This window comes from Bactrocera latifrons, unplaced genomic scaffold, assembly GCF_001853355.1.
Source record: "Bactrocera latifrons isolate USDA-ARS-PBARC rearing strain unplaced genomic scaffold, ASM185335v1 scaffold_41, whole genome shotgun sequence".
NCBI lineage: Eukaryota > Metazoa > Arthropoda > Insecta > Diptera > Tephritidae > Bactrocera > Bactrocera latifrons.
The window spans coordinates 667,850-681,907 of NW_017537057.1; the positions used below are offsets into that span (position 1 = coordinate 667,850).

The 14,058-nt window shown below is 37.3% G+C and overlaps 1 protein-coding gene across 1 annotated transcript in view; it reads left to right on the forward strand.

Moving 5' to 3' along the window:
- Nucleotides 1-14,058, forward strand: part of LOC108972600 (interference hedgehog) — a gene marked incomplete at its 3' end in the record, with an annotated part of 228,030 nt that overhangs the window by 16,939 nt on the left and 197,033 nt on the right. Inside the window, 1 exon segment of the mRNA XM_018939237.1 lies at nt 1,883-2,822. Within this exon segment, the coding sequence (XP_018794782.1) occupies nt 2,630-2,822 (193 nt within the window). The 5' untranslated portion in view covers nt 1,883-2,629.

A 14,058-nucleotide genomic window follows, 5' to 3' on the forward strand; every position in this document is an offset into this window, starting at 1 on the left:
TTTTAATAATTTTTTAATATTTCATTTGTTATATTTTTTACTGAATATGTGTTACAAAAGAGAACTAAAATTGTTTAAATACTCATGCCATTGTATTTACGACATCCTATTTCAATCAGATCCCTGCTCTTCAATGCACTCCTCACTGTAACTCATACGCGCCGTTGACCGCTATTAGCGTAGACTCAGGTTTGTCTCTCAACTTCAACTTTGTTCTTCTCGACTCGTATGTATGTATGTGCTGATCAACTTTCGTCTATTTTGCTGTCTGCGACTCAGCGTTTAATCCGCTTAAATTCGGCGCGTACACACGAAACTTGTGGGAAAAAGGAAATCAGCCACAAAAAAGTGTAAATTCCAATTAGCGCCGGCTGGTTAATATGAGTCTATATGCAACGGTAGTCATAAGCTTGAGCATGCTTCAGCCGAAATCTGTGTAGATTTGCTTTAAGAAAGGAAATGCAGTGGTTTCGTTTTGTAAAGTGTAGTTTTGATGGACGGAAGGACTTGATTCTACGACTGTAACATTTTTATATAAATAATATATTTATCATTTTCAACTTTTAATTTACCTTTGGAACTAGTACCCAAGTTACTTAGAAAGCATTCCTGATAACCTTTATTGATGTTTTTGGAGTTATTTTCTTTATTGTTATAGTGACTGTTAAATACCAAACTAGTTCAGAGTAGTTACTTTGAGTCCAGTTTGTCAAATAATGGTAATAATTGTTTTAGGAATTTTTTCCGTTATTTAAAGCAACTATTGTGTTTGAAACTAGACCAAAACTAGTTACTTAGAGAACAGTTAGAACTCAAAACTCCTTTATAGGTTGAAAACGGTAAAAATCCCTACCGAGATCCCAAAATAACTGCTTTTTACTACTTACAAACCTAGGTACATATACATATCGTGCTTCTGAAGTTTTGTACGTTTTTTTTTATATAAGTGTGTAAACCAGTTTCCAATTAGTTATATTCAGTGCAGTTTTTCCAAATATAATTAATAACTGTTTTAGGAGCTTTGTTCGTTCTTGAAAGCAATTATTGCTATTTTAATTCTATTTGGATCTAGTTCAAAAGAGTTAGTTACTTAGAGACCAGTTGGAACTCAAAACTTTTTATTAGGTTATATTTTATTTTCCTTAACCAGAATAAAGTTACTGAAAACGGCCTTTGCCGTTCACGAGTAGTTACGTTGAGTCCAGTTGATAATTTTAATAACAACTGTTTTTGGACTTTTGTTTGTTATYTAAAATATCTGGTTCGTTTCAAAGTGGTCGAAGAGTAGTTACTTAGAAAACAGTTGGAACTCAAAACTTTTTATTAGCTGAAATAGCCTTATGTTTCCGAAAACCTTAATCTTTTGAAATTATGATCGTTTTTTAATATTAATATACGAGCTAGTAACTTACAGTCCAGTTAAAAAAATTAGAACTAACTGTTATTAGATTTTTATTTGTCAGTTAAAGCATTTGTTTGCTTTGTAACTAGTCCAAATAGAATTTAGTTTTTTACTGAGTATCCGTTACTTCCATAAATATATCGATGCTTTTCGAGTTATGAACGTTTATTAATACAAGTACATGAACTACTTCACAACTAGTTATTTTGATACCAGTCAAAAACGTAAACGAAACAACGTAAAACAGATGTTTTCTTCGTTATTTAAACAACTGTATAATTTTCAACTAGTCCAAAAGTAGTTACTTTAAGTCTAGYTGGTGCTTTTTAATTTCTAACCGTAAAAATCCTTACGGAGAACTAAAACAGACATTTATTTTTCTATTTTTGTAAAAATATATTAATATATTATGGTAAATAACAGTATAGTATTGTAGTCTATAACAGTTAACTAATAATATTTTTGCATTTTAACTTTCAGTGTGGATCGCAGCAAAGGTGCGCGGCACCACAAATGCGTCAGCCAATTATGTTAAACGCCAATTTGAAGGCAGCGCGAAGAAATACACGCCACTGTTGAAGAGCGCAAAGGAATTCGCGCCACGCAAGCGGAAAAAGGCAACGCATACCAATTAAAATATCATTTAATGAAAAACCAACAGRGCGCCAGCATTTCAAGTAAACAAATGCAATGCATACGCAATAAGAGCTGACCATTCAAGTGGCGGAAAAAAGTTAATCGAGTGATTGCATCGGTCAGTAATTAGCAATGCCAYGCACAAACACATGCACAGACAGGCACATGCGCGCATCATTATGTAATATGCATATAGAATAAATGTATAAAACATGAGAAATGCGCATAAAAGCAATTTGTTTGTGGCGAATGTGAAATATTGAAATGAAAATAAAATCAAACGCTCAACTGCATATGTAAGTGTGCCAGTGTGTGTATGTACAAAAACAAAGCGGCAGTCACGTTGAAATAAATAAAAGCCATTAAAAAATTATTAACAAAGTAATTAAAAAGAGCACAGCTTGCGCGCGCGTGTGTCGGTATAATTGCGGCGGCCATTTTGCCATAATTTAATTAAATACAAATAAGGTGGTAACTCGAAATTGTTTATAAAGAGCAGCCGTAGCAGCAGCAGCTGTAGTAGAATTTTGTCAACAAACCGACGGTCCGGCGCATAGACACACACACACACAAGGGCGCGCTTGTCCAACTATGAAACTGCATCCGACCACAATGTCAACGCGCCGCCTGGGATGTGCGCGCCAAATGACATGCGCCGCAGCGCTGCTACTGTGTCGCGCGCTCGTAATTATCGCGCTCAGTGAGCGGCTGCTGGCGGTCGGCGCGGGCAGCGGCGGCGGTAGTGGCGGCAGCGGAGGCATCGGCGGCAGCATCGGCAATAATGGTGAGTAAATAAGCGATCGAGGCCAAATGGCTAGATAGCGCAAATGCAGGGATAATATTTTTATAGCTTTGCAGGCTTAAAATAAATAAATTCTTCACCGATAAGCGCCAAGTCATATGCAACAATGGCGATATGCAAGCGCTAAAGCAACGCTTAAATTAAAATGTATTGTTTGTATTTTTATGCTTTCACAGCGCTGAGATGTGACGTGCATTTTTATACAATATTTTGAATTAACTACATTTTAATTAAGCCGTTTAAGTGCATGATTTCAATGCAGTGCCAAAATGCGCGCACATAACCTCAAATTAAAATTTTTATAAATATATTTTTTATACAAAATAAGTAGCGTTTGTATGCTTACAATTCAATATTAAATTCGAAATAAAATATGCGCTCGGTTCCCGCATAAAGCGCATAAATTTCAGTATCACCAAACCTCAAGCCGCTCGTGCGCTCTGCGCCTACAAGCATTTGCATATTTTAGCGCTCAAAACCACACACACACGGTAAAAAAATACCCGCTATTATGCCATTATATGCCAAATTTTGGCCGCAAGCAAATTCAGTCTGTTAATAGGGGGCAAAACGGAGGCGTGATTAGACAACGAGATAGACCTCGTTTGCATACACACGCTCAAACACATAGACACAATTCAATTAGCTAATTTGCATTTAAGCGCCTAAAAATATACAATACAATTATGATGCAACAAAACGTTATCAACATATAAACCGTTATGGTGCGTTGTGTGGTTTTTGGAGGGCAAGCAGGAGGCGAAGTAGGCTCAAATTTCCATGGTTGACAAATATGGAAAATAAGCCCAGCAATTTTGTTGCATAAATGTTGAAAATATTATAGTAGCTAAACATTTTAAAAACTGATTTGATTTTACTAGTCAAAAACTAGTTATTTTCAGGTTAGTACTCACGATATTAGTGGTTTCGTTTGGAAGAAATTGTTTTTATTGAATCAGTGAATGAAAAGTATGTGGAACTTAAAGTATTTCAATACTTGACGTTACATTTTGAAAAATTTTTAATTCCTTTATGACCTTTGCAATTACCACAACAGCCGCTCCAGATATACCTGGATTGTACCGGATTTTATCCAACTAGAACTGTTAACTGCTTCGCGGATCTAACGCTGTTTGGATCACAGGGTCTTCTTCTAGATCCGGGCTGACATTGAGTCCAATACAGGTCTGGAGGGACTTTTATGCTGCGTATCTCATAAGAAGCTTCATCACGATAATTCAAAGTGGCAGCAAAATATATTGACGGAGCTCAACTAGGCAGCATGACTTCCAGTCTGATCAATTAACAACCGTCCACTTTCATCGTCTGCAAATTTCGGGTCAGAACGAAACTCCCGGTTCTTCGTACCGTTTGTTCTGTGAGTCATATCTTGCAGTTAGAAGCAATCCTTGCATGCCGTCGCCAAACTACACTCAAGTGCGACAACCGTCCTGCGGTTTATGTAACTGCAATGATCACCTTATTTACCGAACTCCATCACTCGCAGGATCACTACCAATTTACCGCAACAAACCCGATTTTTACAACTGAACTTCAGCTGACTATTGAGTAAGATGAATGGTTAGTTGGTTTCATGAGCCGGGAAGGCATTGATAGCCATGTTTCGTCTTGCCAAGATCGTCGTGCCAAGTTTCCACTTTTTACGTACAGATCGCGGGCGAGATTCTCGCATTTCTTCTGCACCACACAGTTCAGTTTTGTTTTATCGATTGCGATATTGAGCATGGAAATACTATACTAGAATGTCAGGGCATTGATAACCGGTACAGCCTTATCGAGCTCGAAATATTCAATATATACTTCATGTGCATTAGAGCGAGTCGATATACAGGGAATTAATTCGAAGTGGAGTTTAGGGATTTAGGGATCAAAAATATTGTTGTTCCAATCCCGAACGCCGGGACATAAATGCGTGGGTTCGTGAAGAAAACCCATTGGTACTTGACGATTTTAACTCAAATCATGATCTGTGGCGCTTCTGCCTGCTAAATGATCGTTTGAAGCTGGATCTGGCGCAAGAGATAGACGACTCGAAATTATGCACAATGAAAGACAAAGCCCCAGGTTTACTGCATCAGTTATTTTCATGTGTCTTTAAATTATTTTGGAAACTACTGTTTTAAATTACCTAAAATATCTGTAAAGTGAGAAGTGAAATAATAATTTATTCCTCTTTTACACCAAATTAACTAAACTTGTGGTTAACAACATAACTGTTTAGTTAGTAAACTCATTAGTATTAAATTGGTTTAAAATCAGGTATTTTTGATGCCATAATAAATATAGTTTCTTATTATTTTAACATCTTTCATAATTTATTTAAAATTTTTAACGCAATATAATTAAAGCACTGGTCCAAAAGTTGTTACCTTGAGCCTAGTTTCAATCCTATATCCTCCTACATCCTTAGTTCCTATCTAAAATAATGTGCTTCTATAGTAGAAACAAAAGCAACTTAAAAACAGTTGAGAGTTGTTTTTCTCGTAACTAGTTACAAACTAGTTCGTGTCTGAGCTAATATAAGTGTAATTGACTGAAACTAGTTGTTTTTGTTGCCATAAATAAATCTAGTTTCTTACGTTTTAAGAGCTTTTGCAATTTATCGTAAATTTTTTTACTCAGTAGAATGTTTAAGAAGTGTTCCAAAAGTGGTTACCTTCAAACCAGTTACAAATTAATTCCCAGCTGAACTTTTGTACAACTACAGTAGAATCTAAAGCAGCTAAAAAAAAGCTTAAACTTTTTTCTTCGTAACTAGTTACAAACTAGTTCGTATCTGAGCTAATATAAGTCTAATTGGGTTTGCAATTGCTCATGTCGCTTTGCTGCCATGCTCTATCCGCCCACTATAATTGAATTGATGGCTGCATTGTGCCTGCCAATGCTGCCAATCAGCTACGAAATATTGTCGTTGGCTGAATGCTTTGCGTTTCGCGCGCAGAAAAAATGCGGTTTTTATGGCAAAAATGTCAAAGCATTATGACATTGTTTACTGTTATTGTTGCAAATGCGCCTGACAGTATGCAAATTATAAAGACTATTATTGGCAATATTTGTGCAGCGATGTTTTTGCTGATATTTCCTCCGGAGCGCTGTTGCACGCCGTTTTGTTTGCACAGCGCGTTGCATAATGAACATAAGCGCGTGAATTTTAATGGACGACAGCCCATTAAAAATGCTAGTTTGTATTGTTATTGCAATTTTGTACTTGTTTTGTTGTGGTGTTTGTATTTTTTTAATAGTTCTCGATTTTACTACTGTTTTTTTCTGCACTGCTTTTGTTGCTGCCACGAAATATTGGCATCAATACGCAAATTGTTGTTATTGCTTTTGTTTTTGTTATTGTTGCCGCTTTGTATTTGCTGTTTATATGCAAATTACTTTGTCGCTACTTATAAGTTTCGCCCTTCCATGCTCGTTCATGCTCTCGACTCCTTACATCTTGTTGTTGAGTGCACCATGCAACACTCGTTTCGTATGTTGCAAGTGCACAAGTGGTGAGGCAATAAAACGGCAGCCGACACGATTAATAACCCGCTTTAAGGAGTTTACTGCTTGTTTTTCTCAAAGCCAGCAGCTGGTCACCAACACACACCCCAACTTATTTACAAAAAGGCTGCAGCTTTATTGCTTGTGMCACATTTCCTCTCCGCTAAGTTGTTGTGACAGTGCTCTTGACAGGGAATTTGCTTCATTAATTAGTGACAATTAAAAAGTTTATTTATACATTATGTAGGCGACAGTCTGTGCTACAGGCGCTGCTGGCGTGTGGGTGGTCTCGCTGTTGGTGTGTGGATGCAGAAGTTGCCGTCAAGGGAGCACCCTATTCACAAGTGCCTCTGCAGTGGCATTACAGCTGTGTTTGTTGCAATTACCTTAATTGTTGTTGCTAAGGTATTCGTTTTAACTTGAGTCAATTCGCTTTGCGCTGATTAAAGCACGTGATTAAATTTTAATTGTCTTTCATAGAAAAAAGCAAGCGAAAAATAAAATATTGTCGCAATTTATATACTTTCAGATGGCTACGGCTTAGGCAAAGTGCACAGTGTAGCAAAGAGGGTAGCTAAGGAAAAACCCAACAGCTTGAAGATACCTTATTCCGGGTATTATTCCATTTGTGTAAAACTTTTCTGGTTGCTCGGTGAAAAACTGCTACAAGTAATTTTCACAGGCTTCTCTTTCAGTTAACTTTACTTTATTAAGGGACTTTTGCATTGACCGAAACAAATGGTAGTCCAATAGTTTAAGGTGAGGTGCAAGACGAAGACCATTCTGTTGATCGGTTCTGGCAATCCTGACTTTGCGACCATTTGTGGAGTTTCACCACGCTTGAACCATGATCTTTTTCGCACATTATTGTCGTATTTGATCCACTTTTCGTCTCCTGTTACCATTCGCTTCAGAAATGGTTCGATTTTGATTCGGTCCATTAAATTTTTCACAAATAATTCATGTGGTACTCAAACATCGAGCTTCTATTTGTAGCCAGCCTTGTTTAAACATTTGATGATGTATGTTAAATTTCTTAGCGATGTCATGGCTGCTTATATGACAGTACATATTTTCCATAATTTCATCGATTTTTGAGACGATAGGTTAACCAAAGCGAGGTGCATCTTCCACAACGAAATTTCGAGAAATTTTTAATAAAGCTTCCAGAATAGCTTTTTTTTCTCTGTAAACTATTATGCGATAAGTTTTGTTGGGCTAAACTATCTGTTCAAAGTTGGAACCTCCCTGAACAGCTGCGCCATTCTTATATCTAAATACTTCTTAGTATTGAAAGAAAAAACTTAAATAAATCAATAAAACGCTTTGAGCCTATCCCGAACTTGTTAAGGCGACTGGCATTAATTTCGGCTCTTTCGCTAGTTTCACTGAAGACATGTCTGCGTTATCTTTTAACCTGCACCTTCCAAAAGTTGGACAATGCTGGAGATAGTGTCTGGATATTTCCAACTCTTCCCTACATTTGACATTTGGTTAAGATGAGTAAGAACTCTTGATTGCGTCAAGATGAACCCTACTTATAGTCAGTCTTTCAATGGATCTTCTGCGTTTCGCAACTGCCCAAAAGGATCTCGTAGTCGCACAGGTGATATTTGTTGTTAAGTCAGCAATTGTAGAGTCAGCAATTTTTTAGCTTTGAGTGGTTACTTTTTAAATTTCATAGGATTAATTAAAAATTAATAACTAGTTGTGCCCTTGTCCGTAACAAGTTAAATTGTAGTTAGATTCCAAACAAAATTTTTGTTAGCTTACAAGCGCCCAATCTCTATATAATCATCAAAATATTACAAATTTTCAATTTTTTGCGGTCCTAGTCCATTATGAACTAGTTGCAGACTAGTTATGTCTAACCAGTTGCCAACAATAACTCATTGTTATAACCACGAACGCCTTAACTCAGTCATTAACTACAAATATAATGATTGGTTGAGTACTGGTCCGTAACCAGTAACATAGTAGTCAGTTTCCAAAATTTTTTTAAGCTTACAATCGCTAATAAACATCGAAATATTACAAGTTTTTTTATTATTTTTTTGAAGTACTAGTCCATTTAGAACTAGTTGTGGTCTAGTTATACATATATAACGAATTGCCAACAATATCTCTCTTTACCTCATAAACGTGTTATCTTAGTGATTTACTAAAAAAAAATAATTGTTGTGTACAGGACTGTAACTAGTGACATTGTAATTAATTTCCATAAATATAATTGTTGGCTTACAATCGCTCAAGCTCTACATGAACATCGAAATATTATAATTATTTGAAGTTTTTTGAGGTATTAGGCCATTGTGAACTATTTGCAGACTAGTTATGTGAAACCAATATTCAACAATAACTCTCTTGTATCATAAGCGTCTTAAATCAATGAAGTGGATTAAAAACGTAAAAAATACTGGGTTTACAAAGCGAAAATCTGCATCGCTATGGTTCCCTGGCTTATTGGCAATTTTCGATTGCAAATAATCGAACAAAAGCCATGCTTGCATATTTATTGCTGCTATAATTTAAGAAACTTTTAATGAATTGTAGATCTCCTTGATATTGTATGCTCAAAGCTTGAATATTTCTTAATTAAAATCTTTAACGTATCATTTCATGGAGTATCTTGCACTACCCGAGGGAATTTTGTCCTCAAAATCTCTCCATGCCACACACACTTTCGCCCTATTTCATTATAAGTGGATTATAAGAACAATTTTACACCTTGTGGCTATAACTGCAATGCTCGACAGAAACGAGATAAATCATACGTATGTATGTGTGTGTTTGTATGTGCGCCTTGTAATTATACAGTTATGTGTGTGAATTGTGCATGCTGCTACTAATTCCATTGTTATTTTGTTATTGTTTTTGTATTTTATTGCTTTTCGCACAAAATTCCCATGCGGCTTTACACAGCCTGATTAGCAATTAGCACATTCAATGTAGCCAGCACCTTAACGCACACACATACGCATATGTGCTGCAAGAAATAAGCCGAGAAAAGGCCATTGCTTGATTAAGCCTATTGATTGCGCTCTACAGATTTGCAGTTAGCTTCGAAGGATCCACAAAGCCAAGTGTGTGTGTGTGTGTATGTATATGCGCTTGTATAAGCGTTGCGTGTTAGTGTGTGTAAGTAGCATTAAACTGTTTGTGGGGAGTGAGTTGATTTATTTTTTGAAGGTCGCCAAGGCTATGCGAGCATGTGGGTTAACGCACGCACACATTCTCACAGTACGTCACACATACACAAAATAACTAATCTGTGTGCGTTTGGAGTGTCTGGCACATTTATTCTTACAAACCACAAAAATACACACGCTCATATGAGTTGCTCTGTGGCGTTGCTTGTGGGTTTTTTGTTTGCTCGCCTAGAAGTATGCTTTAAAAAGAGTCAGATTGCCCTAGTAATGGCTAACCAAGATTAATGACGCATGCTGCTCCATATTTCGCCTCAAATTCTGTGACACACATATAAATTTTGCCCAAACATATTGTGTTATATTGTTATTGTTATTGCTTTCGTTTTTGCTTTCTTTTCCCCACTTAACCACCAATAATACCGATAACATATCCACATATTGACAATTTGCCTCAAGCCAGTACTTTCGCTTTTCTTCCCTCGAACGCTATCAGCGCATTTCGGTTCGGCGCATAAATCATGCAGATTATTATCGGCTTTCGGGTTATTTGTGTTTGAGTTTAGGGTAGGGTAGGGTTTATTGTATTGTCAGTGCGTGCGCACGCTTACAGAAAGCGCCGTTATTTTATTGCCTGACAGCGAGAAAATTAAACGCGGCCTTATTTTTATTTTATTGCTACAAATTGGCGCGCCTGTTTACTTTTATTTCGTTGGCGATGGGTTAAAAGTTACGATTGTCCTTAGGGCTCTGCGTCAAGTTTGGATTTCATGTGCTACATGAGTGTGCGGCTTTGTAATGCTTATGCTATTTAAGTTGTTTTCTGAGGCTATAAAAATATATTGAACGGATTTGCAATTGCTTTTGAATTTTGAATTGGAATTATGCAATGTAATTCTTGAAAGCAGTTTCATATTGAGCCAATACTTGACGTTTCTTCTCTGGACTTGCTCATGGTGCTTAAGGAGAGTGCGGAGTTGCGAAAGTTGAGTGAGGTGTTTCAGCTGATAGGATAAAATCGTGAGATAATAAATAGTTCTGACCAAAAAGTGGCGCTTTTTATAACATCGGTGTGAATAATCTGTACTGTTCTTAGGGACTTTGGCTTTCGTGAAGTATGGTAGATGTTATTACTTTTCTTAAGACCACTTTTAGCTGGATCAATTGCGTATTGGAGGCTGAAATGTTGCTATGTGCATGTATCTCGTAATCTTCTTCATTTCCCCTTTTAATGAATAATAGTTTTCTGGTACAATTAAATTCAAGTCAGTTATTTTACTTTAGGCTAGACTATGCCTCATCGTGTTAGCTTTTCCCTTTAAGGAGTCTTTCCCACTTCCAAGTCAGTAAAAACTTTTTATTTTTATTTTTTTAAGACGCACATTATTTAATAGCACACATTTTCACAGAACTTAATGTACTTTAGGTTAGGTTAGGTTAATCTGGTAGGTCAATAAGTCACGTATGGACCAGTTTTGCTCCTATGCGATACCAGATGGAGTTTAGTTCCTAGATATCAGAGAAGTAGTCTTCCTTTGGGATGCTGGCGCTTCCTTCTCCGCTGTATCATACCGTGGGGACCTCAGTTGCTTGAACCGTAGTGTTGCCAATGTGGGACAAGTGCACAAGGGATGTCCTAGTTCCCTGCTCTAGACCTTTCCTGCAGTCTTCTTGATCTGTCACCCCATCCTGCGGGTGTGTGTCGCCACCATATACAAGTAGTGACCAGTTAAAATCATGTTCCTACAGTCTCTTTTATCGAGTGCGAATAGGAATTTTGTCTACTTCCGATCTACCGTTTTGCACATGACTTCTGCAGTTTTGCACTAAGGTAGCTTGTTCCATCGGGTTTTGATTTTCTATACCATGCTTCTGCCAAGGAGGAGGTTAGCCGTACAGTCGATGCCTTTGTGGCCTGGCACCCAGTAGAAGTAAGTTGCTTACTTCTTGCAACGGCTTCACGGCTTTCGCATTAGCAAAGACTTTAAGGGTTGTCTTATGCCTAACTCTGTATAGATGTTTAGAGATGCCCAATGTCTCTTAAGTTGGAGCATATCTGAGAAGATTGAATGAAAATTTAAAACGATTGGTTCAGAAGTTTTGAGAAAATTCATCCGACTCAAGGCACGACATTCGCATACATATCGTTCCAGCTTTTCATCATCCTCCGCGTCTGATTTGAATTTCACCAAATACATTTTTCATATTTTCTAAAAGTGAAATCTTAAGGATAGATATCCTGTAATACCTATACAATGTTACTAAGCCAAAAATAGGAAGTTTTTAGTTTCTCCACCTTCAATACTATCTCAAAGTATCTTCATGGTATGCTATGCTTTGCTTGCGTTCCAAGACCTGAGCTGTTCCTTTAGGCGCCATTGCTTTAAACAACCTTGAAGGAGATGAATGGTATGAGGCAGCTTAGGCAAATGGTGTCTCTAGTTAGTCACTTTATTCAAACAAATCTTTAAGGAAATTAATGGCCTGGAACTAATTAAGGAAATTTTGTCTTCAGCTACCTCAGAGCGGGTCAGCTCGTTTGTCTTTTCATTTCCCTCCATTACTATATGACCAGGCTCCCAGATTAACCTAGTAATCTACAAAAAGTCTAGTTATTGTCTGCTTGCATAAACTAACACAATGAGACTAAGTACTAGCGCTGCGTATAACCTTAACTGCCGCATGGTTAGCCACTAGAATGTTTATGGATCTACTGTTAAGAGCAGAAACTCACTTGGCACTTTATTTCAGCTTGAAATACTGAACTGTAGTCATACACCATAATGTAAAGTGACCTTCTGTGCTAGCTACAGACGTGGCCCATTCCTGTACCTTACGAGTCGTACAACTATTTGCACAAATTAAAATCTTTATAAAATTTTCAAGAATATTTAATAAATCTTCTCGCCTTCAAGCAATCAAATTTGATAAACAACAACACACGCAATTCACAAAAAACACCTTAAGCTCCCTGTAATTTGTGACAAATTTCATTATTCAAAGTGCCAAGCAGATTATTTCACACTCATTTAATTTTTTGAAAAATTCATTGGCGAAGCTTCTCAGCAGACAAGAGCAATTATCTGCAAAATTTACTTAAACAATGAAACCGTATATGAAATTACAAATAAGGAAGACATAGGCAGAACATGTGCGAGCCCGAGGCATACACAAGTGAACCTCAAAACCGCTATACATACCTTTATATGTGAGTATGCCGTTATGTCAGAGGCAAAGTTAAATAAATAAACAAATACTCAATGAGACAGAGGCAAGTACTTTGTAGCCCTTGCCAACCGGCGTCTTTGCTGTGAGTCAATATGCCCCAAAGCGTAGTTTATAAGTATGTCAGTAATACTGAGAGGCTCATATGCCTACATTGTTTGTTGTTGCTTTAAAGTTGACAGGCAAACAAGTATCTTAGGCTAACCGCTTTGTGTCGTCCTCTCAAAGCTGGCAGCTGCTAGCGATATATGGAAGATACACCCACACATACATACATATAAATATTTGCTATGCTTCACGGGGCTCCGGCAGCCTGCGGCTCATGGCAGCAAATCAAATTTGTCAAGCGTTGTGCGCGCATTGTAAGCACAATAAGGAAAAATTACACTTAATTTGGCATTTAAGCGTTGTTGATGTTGTCATCGTCAACGTTTTTATTGTTGTTGCTATTGCTATTGTTGTTCCTGCTGTTCTTTTTGCGCTTGTCCTAAGCTATCAGCTCATTTGTTGTGCATTTTTCGCCACTTTTTCAGCTGCTGAATAAAAAATAACAAATGCCTTTGCACTTTAAGGGAGAAGGGGGACTTGGATACTTGGGTACTTATATATATACATATATAATTATATGTGTGTCTTTGGTATTCCCTTGGGCCCTGGGGTGCCTGCAGCTGTGGCTCCAGCAGTCAAGTGCCAAGTGTCAAGTGGTCTTTGTGTACGCTCTGCAAATGGCTTGGCTTTACGAGTTTGCCACACATACATACGTACACACAAATGTATCAGCGCACCGCTTAAATGCTCATTTCATCACTTCAAGTGTCGTGTCATTTAGTCACATGTTGTGCCATCATCATTGATAGGCATTTTCCTATTTGCTACCCTAATCGATGAATTCCATAAATATGTGTTGCTGTAGGTGATGTACCTCCCAGCGAGTGGCAAATGAAGTCACGATTTGTGTTGACTAGAGTGGCTTTCAGTTAAGTTGACACTTTTAATGCGAAAAATGTGGAAGCTAATCGATCAAAAATAAATAATCGCCGATCAATTTTTCCTCGCAGTGTGAAATATGGCGCTTAATATTTGTTTTTGTGCTGGTACTTGAAGCTGTAAATTTTTGGTAACTTCTGCACTTTGATTAAATAGTCCATTTGCGCTCATCTATTTTTGGAAAAGAAAGCTAGGGAACCTGGCTGTGAATCTTATACTCATTCTCTAGGTCAAACAGGTGAAAAAACCGGAACTAATATTATCCGCCTCGAAAAATTTGTGACAGGTCACTTTTGACAGGCGCTCTTTTGATTTATGAGGGTCTTTATGATACTTATAATACTTGGAAT